The 13,764-nt window shown below is 44.4% G+C and overlaps 1 protein-coding gene across 12 annotated transcripts in view; it reads left to right on the top strand.

The window, feature by feature from the left end:
• Positions 1 to 13,764, top strand: part of HYDIN (HYDIN axonemal central pair apparatus protein) — a 451,680-nt gene that overhangs the window by 99,988 nt on the left and 337,928 nt on the right. For 11 of the 12 annotated variants that reach the window (XR_012664515.1, XR_012664516.1, XM_048816820.2 and 8 more), the window contains one exon: positions 3,584 to 3,783. The exons of the other annotated variant lie outside the window; for it this stretch is intronic. Coding sequence is in view for 9 of the 11 variants with exons in the window: in XM_048816820.2 (XP_048672777.2) it covers positions 3,584 to 3,783 (200 nt within the window). In the remaining 2 variants the exon portion in view is untranslated. The remainder of the gene's footprint in view (positions 1 to 3,583; positions 3,784 to 13,764) is intronic. 12 annotated transcript variants of the gene reach the window in all.

A 13,764-nucleotide genomic window follows, 5' to 3' on the forward strand; every position in this document is an offset into this window, starting at 1 on the left:
ATGGGAGACTTCAATCACCCTGATATCTGCTGGGAGAGCAATACAGAGGTGCACAGACAATCCAGGAAGTTTTTGGAAAATGTAGGGGACAATTTCCTGGTGCAAGTGCTGGAGGAACCAACTAGGGGCAGAGCTCTTCTTGACCTGCTGCTCACAAACCGGGAAGAATTAGTAGGGGAAGCAAAAGTGGATGGGAACCTGGGAGGCAGTGACCATGAGATGGTCGAGTTCAGGATCCTGACACAAGGAAGAAAGGAGAGCAGCAGAATATGGACCCTGGACTTCAGAAAAGGAGACTTTGACTCCCTCAGGGAATTGATGGGCAAGATCCCCTGGGAGAATAACATGAGGGGGAAAGGAGTCCAGGAGAGCTGGCTGTATTTTAAAGAATCCTTATTGAGGTTACAGGGACAAACCATCCCGATGTGTAGAAAGAACAGTAAATATGGCAGGTGACCAGCTTGGCTTAACAGTGAAATCCTTGCTGATCTTAAATACAAAAAAGAAGCTTACAAGAAGTGGAAGACTGGACAAATGACCAGGGAGGAGCATAAAAATATTGCTCGGGTATGCAGGAGTGAAATCAGGAAGGCCAAATCACACCTGGAGTTGCAGCTAGCAAGAGATGTTAAGAGTAACAAGAAGGACTTCTTCAGGTATGTTAGCAACCAGAAGAAAGTCAAGGAAAGCGTGGGCCCCTTACTGAATGAGGGAGGCAACCTAGTGACAGAGGATGTGGAAAAAGCTAATGTACTCAATGCTTTTTTTGCCTTTGTCTTCACAAACAAGCTCAGCTCCCAGACTACTGCACTGGGCAACACAGCACGGGGAGGTGGTGACCAGCCCGCTGTGGAGAAAGAAGTGGTTCAGGACTATTTAGAAAAGCTGGACGAGCACAAGTCCATCGGGCCGGATGCGCTGCATCCGAGAGTGCTAAAGCAGTTGGTGGATGTGTTTCCAGAGCCATTGGCCATTATCTTTGAAAACTCATGGCAATCGGGGGAAGTCTCAGATGACTGGAAAAAGGCTAATGTAGTGCCCATCTTTACAGAAGGGAAGAAGGAGGATCCTGGGAACTACAGGCCAGTCAGCTTCACCTCAGTCCCTGGAAAAATCATGGAGCAGGTCCTCAAGGAATCAATTCTGAAGCACTTAGAGGAGAGGAAAGTGATCAGGAACAGTCAGCATGGATTCACCAAAGGCAAGTCATGCCTGACTAATCTAATTGCGTTATATGATGAGATAACTGGTTCTGTGGATGAAGGGAAAGCAGTGGACGTGTTGTTCCTTGACTTTAGCAAAGCTTTTGACATGGTCTCCCACAGTATTCTTGCCAGTAAGTTAAAGAAGTATGGGCTGGATGAATGGACTATAAGGTGGATAGAAAGCTGGCTAGATTGTCAGGCTCAACAGGTAGTGATCAATGGCTCCATGTCTAGTTGGCAGCCGGTATCAAGTGGAGTGCCCCAAGGGTCGGTCCTGGGGCCGGTTTTGTTCAATATCTTCATAATGATCTGGAGGATGGTGTGGATTGCACCCTCAGGAAGTTTGCAGATGACGCTAAACTGGGAGGAGAGGTAGATATGATGGAGGCTAGGGACAGGATACAGAGGGACCTAGACAAATTAGAAGATTGGGCCAAAAGAAATCTGGTGAGGTTCAACAAGGACAAGTGCAGAGTCCTGCACTTAGGACGGAAGAATCCAATGCACCGCTGCAGACTAGGGACCGAATGGCTAGGCAGCAGTTCTGCAGAAAAGGACCTAGGGGTTACAGTGGATGAGAAGCTGGATATGAGTCAACAGTGTGCCCTTGTTGCCAAGAAGGCCAATGGCATTTTGGGGTTTATAAGTAGGGCCATTGACAGCAGATTGAGGGACGTGATCGTTCCCCTCTATTCGACACTGGTGAGGCCTCATCTGGAGTACTGTGTCCAGTTTTGGGCCCCACACTACAAGAAGGATATGGAAAAATTGGAAAGAGTCCAGCGGAGGGCAACAAAAATGATTAGGGGACTGGAACACATGACTTATGAGGAGAGGCTGAGGGAACTGGGGATGTTTAGTCTGCGGAAGAGAAGAATGAGGGGGGATTTGATAGCTGCTTTTAACTACGTGAAAGGATGTTCCAAAGAGGATGGCTCTAGACTGTTCTCAGTGGTAGCAGATGAGAGAACAAGGGTAATGGTCTCAAGTTGCAGTGGGGGAGATTTAGGTTGGATATTAGGAAAAACTTTTTCACCAGGAGGGTGGTGAAACACTGGAATGCATTACCTAGGGAGGTGGTGGAATCTCTTTCCTTAGAAGTTTTTAAGGTCAGTCTTTACAAAGCCATGGCTAGGAAGATTTAATTGGGGATCGGTCCTGCTTTGAGCAGGGGGTTGGACTAAATGACCTCCTGAGGTCCCTTCCAACCCTGATATTCTCTGATTCTGTGACTCGCTCACCCTCCCTGGGTCACTTCCTACCGTAGTTCCAGAAGTTGCTGTCTGTAGGGCATCAGGGTCTCCAAGCTCCTCAACATGGATGGTTCTCTGGTGCTCCTTAGGCTCCAGGCCTCCAATCCGGCTCGTAGGGTCTCTGGCTCTTGCAGGCAGGGGCTGTGGTGGCTCAGCTGGTGCTTCGGCCAAAGGTCCTTCCCCTCCGGCAGTCAGCCCAGAATGAGCTGGGCTGCTCCCTTTTATACTGAGGCAGCAGTTGGAGCATGCCCAGCATGGCCTGAAGGCTGGGATTTCTGCCACTCATAGTGTGGGGTTAACCCTTCCCTCTCCAGTGTGGGATATGCACACCCCATCACAAGACCCATCTGTCAGGTCTAGGATCTCAGATACGCAGTGTATCCCCAAAACACATGAGGTTACATCAGCCACTGAGTCTTGGCACAGACCACCAGCCCTGATGAAAGATATCCTACAGTGGGACTGTTGGCAAAGGGAGGGAAGGCCCCTGTGGAGCTGGGGAAGGATAAAGAAACACAGGATGTTGGGAAGAACAAGAGTTATCGTGTCCAGTTTGGGGGAATCAGAGTGGGAGATCCCAGCTGAGGCAGGGGATGAGGAAGAAAAAGGATAGGATGGTTAGGGGGTTTAGAGCTCAAAGAAAGATCTGGTATCCTTGTGAAGTGTCAAGGAGAAGGATCGGAGTGAAATTAACTTGTGTCACCATCTTAACTGTATCAAAAAGGCAATTAGGATTAGGTGAAGAACATGCTTGCAGTTGCTTGCTTTCAATATATGTACTTTCACTGCGTTACCATTGCAGAAAAATTGGTACTGTTTTTGAATGTCTCTATGAAGAGGATTGATCATAAATCATAGTAGTAGGGAATAGTGCTATTTTGCTCACACCTGAAACACTGGGAGCAATTCTTGTCTCCAGTTTGGGAAGAATACATTGTAGAAAAACTGTTAAACCATGATACAAAGAGTGAAGGCCACGGCACCCGAAATGCCTTAATGTTCCCTTCTTGTAAGTATGGATTCTGTTGTCCATGAAGCCAGTTGGATTCCTTCTGTTGCTCGCTTTGTTGTGGGAATGATGCCTGAGTTTACCAGACTGACGTGGTATGTGTTATTTCCCCGTAGGATTACATCCACCAGGTAACCTGCATCACGGAAAGAGAAAAGTTTATTGTGCCTATCCGAGCGATAGGGGCTCGGGCAATACTGGACTTCCCTGACCAACTGAACTTCTCCACCTGCCCCGTCAAGTACAGCACTCAGAAAACTCTGCTGGTTCGCAACATTGGCAATAGAGAGGCCCTCTACAGAACCAGCCTTCAGAGGTAAAGGGGGCTCTGGTTGGTCTTCATGTGCTTCACCTCGCTTGCTGAAGGCTGTGTTAATGCAGGGTAGCAAAGAGGAACTGAGCAATCAGATAACGTGCACATTGCAGCTTAGAGCACATCAGCTGTTTATTGTTACTTGCTGTGTGATGGAGAAAGTGTTTGTCTGAGACTCCAACCCTTGTCCATGGTGAGTTGCAGAGTTTTAGGGTATGCTGTTGTGTGTGCTCCTTGGAAATAGCATGCACCAAACCTGTCAGATGAAAAAGGGAAAAATCTTGTTGCAGCCCTATAGTTAAAGATACAGATAGGAGAATGGTAGCTAAGTCCTTCTCCCGCTATGGAGTCTATGGGTAGGAGCTGTTGTCAGTTGCTGAATGTGGGTGTGTTCTCTCTGTGTGCTGTACCGGCTCTGGCCAGGTAGCCAGTACAGCAGACTCTGATCAAACTGCCCAGGAAGACCACAGACTTGGTTCAGTAGTGAAAACACTTGGCCAGGTTTATTGTCAATGAAGCACGGTCCTAGTGCCCAGGCTCAATGGTTATAGGTACACTAACACATGTATACTCATTACAATGGACCAGTTAAGTGAACTGCGGGATTTTTCATTCCCACCATGGCCAGACAAAGACACCCCCCTGTGACTCCTATTTTATACACTGATACAAACAAGTTACGTATTGCCCCTCTGATGTGGTTAGTTACCACCCTTTAGTTGTACCTGTTCGTTGGATCAAAACATCTCTATCCATCACACTGTCATCCTAACTTTATTTTTAAGAGGGGTCAGTGTGCCCTTGCATCATCTTCAGGGAGTGACAGGGAGTGTGTGTACACCATAACCTTGTCTTGGGATGTTCTGGTACTAAGTGCTTGTGTTTTCGCAATGCCTTGCCAAGTTCATGTATTGGATAGTGAACCTGCAAGCATCTGCTTTGTAAAAGGGTTTTGCTCATAGCTTGAGCCTTGGTAACTTTGCTTTATCTCAGCAGGGTCTGTCTTTAGTTCAGGCCTTAGGCCTTACACCATGCCACTTATGCCAGGCCTGTCTCAGGCTCTCTCTTTCTACTAGAGAAGCTTGTCAATCAGAGTCCATTTCTTGTCAATCAGACTCCATTCTCCAGATTTAGCTGCAATAGCTATTGTATGGTAAAGAAATACCAACTGAGTACTAAAACTTCTTTAAAGGTGCTTATCAGCTCCACCCCTCCACCCCCCCATAGATACACCATAGATTATATGCATGTTAAACTTCACTAACTATGTATGTCAGTCAGTTCCTAGGTCAGCAATCAACTAGTTCAATCCTGGTTTGCAACATGAAATTGAATGCATTGGAAAACTTTTTTTAGTAATCTTGAACTGCAAGAAAAATCCAGCTGACTGTTATGAAAGTGCATGTTGACTGTGTAAAGATGAATAGCTGATAGGATTTCTCTTGTAGTCAAATAGTTGTGGGGAATCTGTCATCTTTTGCATTTTATTACGAATTTTCCAAAACCAGACTGGATTTTCAAGCAGAAAATTTACATCTTTGACTACAAACAGTATTTTGTGCTAATTAAAAAGAGAGGCCACTCTGCTGTTCAGGTTCCTTTTAAATACTTATCTGCTCTTTCAGCATTGCAGCTGCAGCAGGGTTTTGTTTTTTTAAGTGCCAAAAAATATTCAGTGAAATGTCAAAAAGAGCTCTGCAGTGAAAACACTAAGAGAGATTGACCTCCAAGCAAAGCTGACAACCCAGTTGGAGGGTCAGGCCAATACACCACTGCACAGGATAATAAACCATTTGCTGGCAATTATGTACAAATGAATATGTCTAGGCAGACTTTCCCCGGAGACAGGCTCTTTTTCTGTTAACAGTATGGGGGTTGATTTCACTGCTGCTCAGGCTGCAGTAGAGACCGTGATGGTGTTACTAACAGTACAGGTGATGGGGATAAAGTTCAATTTGACACTGGCTCTTTTGCATATCAGCAGTAGTAACTTGAGGATGGTGATTGACTGTTATCTTTGAGCATTCAGACTTGTGCCAGGAGCTTCACAAATAAATGAGAGATGTGTTCCCTGTCCTGGAGAGCAGACAATGAAAATATAAGATGGTATGCAATAGTGAGACCAGCAGCGTGGCGAATAGGGGACGGTAGCCAAGTACACACCTGAATTCTGCTAAGTATGTGAGCACATGCTTAAGTCCATCTCTGTTCAATAAAGTGACTAAGCACATGCCTAAAGTTAAGCATGTGCTTAGTCTTTGCTGAATAAGAATGGACTGTTGAATTGGGGCCATAATATACATTTCTTGGATGTGTCTTGAAGTGCCCTTAATGTGTGTCCGTTAGAGTACAGTGAATAATTATTTTTTTTGTTTTGATGGCCAAATTGGGGGCAAAAAGTTCAGTTAACTTCTAATCGAAACAGATTTTTTTTCATTTTTTCTTGCTGAAACCAAAATGCTGGAAAAAATAGTTTGGGTGGAAAGAAAATATTTTGAGTGGTGATTGGCAAATACCATTTTGGAAGTTTTTGTTTTCAGAGTTTTTTTACTGAAACTATTTGCCAAATCTGATCTGAATTTGTGCAGTTTCAGTGGCCCAGAACAGCATTTCCCAGCAAATTTACTAATCACTTCCCCCAAAATCACCCAACTTTAGTATACATGTGTGTGTATTTTTACATATACATATATTTTAAAAATTGAGGAGTTCAATTTGGTGGAATGGAACTGGTGTGGTGGAATGGAACTGGAATGATTTGTAAGGGCATATGAATGTATAAACATAGGGAGGTGTCCTGGTCTCTTCCCCCTCTCTTTTTGTCATTGATAAAAGCAGAATAACGAGTTTCTCTTCTGTGATATTCAGCAAGATAAATATCAAGGACCAGGAACTTTGAAATGAAAATGGTGCCTCAGAGCAAATCTCAGCACACAGCTTCCCGTTTTCATCTCAGCCTTCTTTGCTGTTGGCGCTAAAACCACTGCGCTGCGCTGCCTTGTAGGGAAGGGATGTTGAATTTCAAAGATGAGCACTTGCCTTTAGGAGCTTCACCACAAAGCTCCTAAAAGTTTTAGCAAACTCTCATGCAGAAAGAGTTATTGATGCTTTACTGTATTCTGATTCATTGTTATGATGAGTATGCCCATGACCCCAGCTCCCTACCCCCACTGAGCACAGGCAGGCCCCTCCCTGAGCCTCTGCCCATACCTCACCGTACCCCCACCTGTGCCTCATGGCCATGAATAAATTTAGACTGGAAAATAGGTTTCTAACCATCAGAGTAGTGAGGTTCTGGAATAGCCTCCCAACAGGAGTAGTGGGGGCAAACAACTAACCCAGTTTGGAAATGGAGCTTGATAAGTTTATGAAGGGGATGATCTGATGGGGTTGCCTGCTGTAGCAGGGGACCGGACTCGATGACCCAGGAGGTCCCTTCCAGTCCTAAATCCCTATGTTTGTCACAGCTGCAGTGTCAGAAATCCCCTTTCATCGCTCAGTGCACTTCCAACACTTCCTCCTCCTTCTCCCTGATGTTCTGGAGAGCAGGAGGGCATGGTGCTGCCCTGGCTTCTCTCCTCTTTGTTGACAATGTAGTGCCAACATTGTGCGGGAGCTTAGCTGGAGAAAGTGGCAAAGTATGGTTCTGTGGGTCTCAGAGCATCTTTTCCCCTACGTCTGAGGCCAGAACACAGGTCATGTTGAGAGCTGCAAATCACCAGGCTCATTCTAGGAGAGAACCATGCCAGAAAAGAAGAAATTCAAGGCGACTGATCCCCTTTCCAAACAGAAAGACACATTGAGTCAAATTCTTCCATCATGCAACTCCATTGATGTCACTTGAGTTACATGAAGGTTGAGATTGTCCCATCAATGGTCAAGCCAAGGGAGAAGATGTCTACCGAATCAGACCAAGACCACAGGCAACCAGGAAACAGAGTAAGTGGAAGGTTGATCAGCTGCAGTAACAAACAGTGATTCTGAAGAAATGATAAAGATGATCAGCTCATCTTCTCTCTTCAGAAGCTTCCTCTTAGCTGTCTCTCTGCAGAGCTTCTTGTCTCTATCAGGGAATGATGCAGAGGACAGTTAGGGCCATCACAGTATTCAAGGATCCTTCTGGGATATAGTTCAGCCCCTTTGATGCTGAAGAAGAGCTCCCAAAAATGGAGGCTGGAGGCAGAGAAGAGATGGAGATGTGGAAAGGGAGAAGCTGAAGATTCTTTGCAGGATTCTTCTGTGATATGATGGAGTGTTGGCTGCTCTGCTTATCCCATCAAAGAGACCTGTCTAACTGGGACAATCTTATTTCTTGTCTTGGTAACAGTACCATTATTAAAATTAATGTATGTGCTCAGATTAAATTATGGTTTGGGATTCGCCCCTTTTAGGTCCTAATGGAGGCCTGGAGGACATTCAGTCACTAGTAGGTTAATGCAACTCTGCTAGTGATTTCTCAGGGTCAGCAGGTGATTTTTTAATGAAATCAAAAGAATGGAAAAACCAGTTTTCAGCCTAACCTAAATTATTGTATTGTGAAGAACAGGTTTGGATACTGATAATGAGAAAGCAAAGACATTTTAGGAGGGAATAGAGAAAAAGGCAAATAAAAAGGTTATTGATGAAAGGTATAATATGGCTTGATAAGAAAGATATTGTTGCATCTGTGTGTGGTCCATGCATCTCGCAACTGGACAGATATTGAGGGTTTGGTTTAAAACCTAAATAAATTAATTGAATGTTGCCAACGCCACTTCCTCTTGTTAGTTACAATCCTAAATTTATAGCAGTGGTATTTGGGTTTGGCATCTTGATCAGATAGATACATTTGGCCAGCTCTTTAAAGAAGGGAAACTGATGACTGGAGGAATCAAGCTAAATATAAACGTCAAAATACCCTTTTATGTCATAACTTAGAAATTCAGTATTGGTCCCTTTCCAGTGTGGAAATAGGGGCCAGATCTTTGGTATCTAGCTCTGTTGAAATCAATGGAGTGAGGCTGATTGGTACACGCTGAAGCTCTGACTGTGATTATTGTTGACTGTGGTGAAACACTGGAATGCGTTACCTAGGGAGGTGGTAGAATCTCCTTCCTTAGAGGTTTTTAAGGTCAGGCTTGACAAAGCCCTGGCTGGGATGATTTAACTGGGAATTGGTCCTGCTTCGAGCAGGGGGTTGGACTAGATGACCTTCTGGGGTCCCTTCCAACCCTTATATTCTATGATTCTATGATTCTATGATTCTATGTAGAGAGCCTTCTAAACTTAGGCAGGTAAAATGGAGACAGTAGATCAAAACCAGAATTTGAAAAACAAATCAAATAGCTAAGTATATAAAGACACATAATACATCAAAAGTAGGAAAGTCATGTAAAGGAGAAAAAATAAGATAGTTGAAGATTTTTCAATATCCAGGGTCACTGGTGATCAGTTTAAAAGGATAGATTATCCAGAACCAGTATGGTTTTTAAGACCAATGCACAATTAATGAACTAAAGGCTAAAGTTTAATCTGACATCTTCATCTCAGCTGACCATTTGGCCGTTGAAATACATTCCCAGCTGGGGTGTGTAGCCTACCGTCTGTTTTATTATTTATGAACTATAGAAACCAAACTGATGAATTGATTTAAATCAAGAAAAGTTTAGGTTTAACAATGGGGCTCCCATTCCCCAGACCTGGAGACCTGGGATGCCTGTCAAAGGTAATGCACTCAGGCTTCAGAGAAAAAAGGCGGGGGAGGCAAAGCACAAGACTGTTTCTGTTGGCTTACCTCTGCTAGGTGGCTACAGACTGCGTACAGCTCAGTCACAGTAGCGAGGCCCCAGCCTGAGGGTTATTGCCTAATACAGCAAGGCGTAGTGGCCTCCATCCCCGCTTGAGAGTGATAGACCACTACACTTCCCTTCCTCATCCAGCCATCTACATAGGCAACTTTAACAGCCATCCCAAAGACTGGGGATACTGCTCAAATGACACAACTGGGGAACCGATCACAGAATGGGTCTCCCTCTAAGACCTCCACCTGCTCTATGATCCGAAGCAATCCAGATCTTTTCGGTCTGCAAGTTGCACAATGGATCGCAGCCCTGACCTGTGTTTTGTGACCTGTAACAGCACAGGTAGTCCACTGGCCACAACAAGAACCATTTAAAGTCACTTCCCACATAACCAACATTACTCAGTTATCCTCCAACATTAGTTGAAGACAGGGATCACGTTTGTTGATTTGTGTTTCCCTTCATCCTCTCCCCTGGTTCTTGTCACGCATATGGAAAGCAGACCAGAAGTCCAAAGTGCAAGCAATATGATTTTTATTGGGGTTAATTTCCAGCAGGCATATGTATACTATAATTCAATTCTGCAGAGCCCTGTTTCCCAGTGTTCCCACTCCCCCCTTCTCAGCAGGCATAATTATAACTGAAATGCACACCCATAGTCCCACCTCTTACAACTTATGGTCATGTTTCGTTTTGGGGCTCATCTGGCTAGAGTCTTCCATCCTACCCCTTTTGTACCCCATGGGAGGGGTAAGGAATGAGGTTGTACTTTGGTCAGGGGCAAGCATTTCTCTGGTCTTTTAGTGTTTTACTGGTGCTTGACCTTGCCTTGAGATAAGGAGTTGAGGCAGTCTTCAAGTGTGCACTCATATATTACATTCCCGCCATGCCTGAGAACACTTTAACTGCTTTTATCTATTTTCATTATATTAACAAACCCATCTGGTTTAGGCAAAAGCAACATTTACAGTGTCTCTTTGGTTTTAGTAAAATCCTTTTGTTCATACATATTAGTAAAAATATATATATATATCCAACACCAAACAGACAAGCGGAACTCAAAATACTATCTCAGGCAAAACTTACAGGCCTGGATCCTACATTGGCACTAATACAGTAAACAATTTGTCCTCTGCATACAACACTGTCTGGAGACAGGGCCTCCTCCTCAAGATCTCCCGTGTCATTCACTGCTGGCGAACGATCTGTCTCCTGGGAGCGATGACCGGGGACTGCAGCTTTAAGGTACACCGTAATGGCCAGATCAGTAGTCCAAGAACTCTTAACTGAGGCATCCCTCAGGGCTTTATCCTGGCCCTGATACTTTTTAATCTATACACTGTGGATATAGCAGCAATGGAGTTGAGGAAATTTGTGTATGCGGATGATTTTGCCCAACTGTTCAGCATACAAGCTTTCATACCATCAGCTTCACCCTAACCCAAAATCTTAGCATAATGGCTGATTATTTCCAATGCTGAGAACTTAGGCCTAACCTGAAAAAAAACATGGTAACCACTTTCCATCTCAACAATAAAATAATTAATACCAAACTCGATGTGCAGTTCAGTGGTGAGAGTGTCAGCCACGAAGCTAACCCAAAGTATCTTGGCGTTACACTGGACTGGAGTTTGATCTTTCAATAACACATCGAGAACACCCACGATAAGGTCAGATCTCATGTTATGCTTATCAGGAGATGGCTGGAACATCATGGGGCCCCAGTACAAGGACCTTATGATCCGCAACAATTATTTTGGTATATTCTGTGGCTGAATACTATGTGCCAGTGTGGTCTCACAGCAGTCTTGCTAAACTCCTTGATACTGAATTCAGTAACGCCATGCGCATAGTGTCAGGAACACCCAAATTGACTCTGGTTGACTGGCTCCCGGTCCTATTGCACATCCATCCTCCACAGATTAGAAGCGCTTCCTAGACATCTCGCTTTCTCAAACACATCAATGCAAACATAAGGATCCCATTGCACGATGACCCGCAGAAGCCGCCAAAGACAAGATTAAAATCCCGCAACCCTCTATGGAACTGCATCAAGACCCTTACAATCAACTTCAATGCTGATGCTCAATGGAGAGCCACAAGGACTGTTTCAACTACTCAAAACAAACAGCTCGTCAATGACCCTGCCGAGGAATCACTGAGGTTTTGATTTATCTTGGACAGGCTGATTCAAATTGAATCGCATCAGGACATCTCATGGGAGATTGGGACAAACCCTCTTTAAATGGAAAATGAGGCAAACACCTGTATGCGACTCTGATCACCAGACACAAACAATGAAGCACATCATATCCGACTGTCCTCTTAGTTCTTTTGCCAGGAGCCTGAGGACATTCACCAGTTCACTGCTGTGGCAATGTGCTGGCTATCAAATCTAGATTTACATTTGTAGCTGTTGCTATTGACCTAAACCATACGAAAGAAGAAGGCTTCCTGCCACAGCCTCGCCAAGAAGACTCTTGGTGAGGCTGTGGCAGGAAATAAATCAATGGGGACACAGCTGTCTGACCAATAGATGGCTGGCACAAACAGTCCACTACAAGAGTGCTTTAACTTAAAGCTGCACTTTATTTAGTCTCTAGCACTTACACATGTCTGCAACAGGTTAGTAAAACACTCCAAAAATTAATAATTACTGAAGTCTGGAGTGGTCTTCAAGTGGTACAATGACAGCCATCCGATTGGCCCATCTTTCAGCTGCTGTTGGGGACCCTAAGATGTGTCCACGAAGTTTCCCTGAATAGTCCAACTACCCCATACTTTTTCTCCTTATTTATTTGGGTTAGAGTAACAATAACATGTCAATAAAAAAAAATGAAAAGGAGTACTTGTGGCACCTTAGAGACTAACCAATTTATTTGAGCATAAGCTTTCGTGAGCTACAGCTCACTTCATCGGATGCATACTGTGGAAAGTATAGATCTTTTAATACACACAAAGCATGAAAAAATGGGTGTTTACCACTACAAAAGGTTTTCTCTCCCCCGACCCCACTCTCCTGCTGGTAATAGCTTATCTAAAGTGATCACTCTCCTTACAATGTGTATGATAATCAAGGTGGGCCATTTCCAGCACAAATCCAGGTTTTCTCCCCCCCTGCCCCCACAAACCCACTCTCCTGTTGGTAATAGCTTATCTAAAGTGATCACTCTCCTTACAATGTGTATGATAATCAAGGTGGGCCATTTCCAGCACAAATCCAGGGTTTAACAAGAATGTCTGGGGGTGGGTAGGAAAAAACAAGGGGAAATAGGTTACCTTGCATAATGACTTAGCCACTCCCAGTCTCTATTCAAGCCTAAGTTAATTGTATCCAATTTGCAAATGAATTCCAATTCAACAGTCTCTCGCTGGAGTCTGGTTTTGAAGTTTTTTTGTTGTAATATCACAACTTTCATGTCTGTAATCGCGTGACCAGAGAGACTGAAGTGTTCTCTAACTGGTTTATGAATGTTATAATTCTTGACATCTGATTTGTGTCCATTTATTCTTTTACGTAGAGACTGTCCAGTTTGACCAATGTACATGGCAGAGGGGCATTGCTGGCACATAATGGCATATATCACATTGGTAGATGTGCAGGTGAACGAGCCTCTGATAGTGTGGCTGATTTATTAGGCCCTATGATGGTATCCCCTGAATAGATATGTGGGCACAGTTGGCAACGGGCTTTGTTGCAAGGATAGGTTCCTGGGTTAGTGGTTCTGTTGTGTGGTATGTGGTTGCTGGTGAGTATTTGCTTCAGGTGGGGGGCTGTCTGTAGGCAAGGACTGGCCTGTCTCCCAAGATTTGTGAGAGTGTTGGGTCATCCTTCAGGATAGGTTGTAGATCCTTAATAATGCGTTGGAGGGGTTTTACTTGGGGGCTCAAGGTGACGGCTAGTGGCATTCTGTTATTTTCTTTGTTAGGCCTGTCCTGTAGTAGGTGACTTCTGGGAACTCTTCTGGCTCTGTCAATCTGTTTCTTCACTTCCGTAGGTGGGTATTGTAGTTGTAAGAATGCTTGATAGAGATCTTGTAGGTGTTTGTCTCTGTCTGTGGGGTTGGAGCAAATGCGGTTGTATCGCAGAGCTTGGCTGTAGACAATGGATCGTGTGGTGTGGTCAGGGTGAAAGCTGGAGGCATGTAGGTAGGAATAGCGGTCAGTAGGTTTCCGGTATAGGGTGGTGTTTATGTGACCATCG

Source organism: Caretta caretta, chromosome 12 (genome assembly GCF_965140235.1).
Source record: "Caretta caretta isolate rCarCar2 chromosome 12, rCarCar1.hap1, whole genome shotgun sequence".
Taxonomy (NCBI): Eukaryota; Metazoa; Chordata; order Testudines; family Cheloniidae; genus Caretta; species Caretta caretta.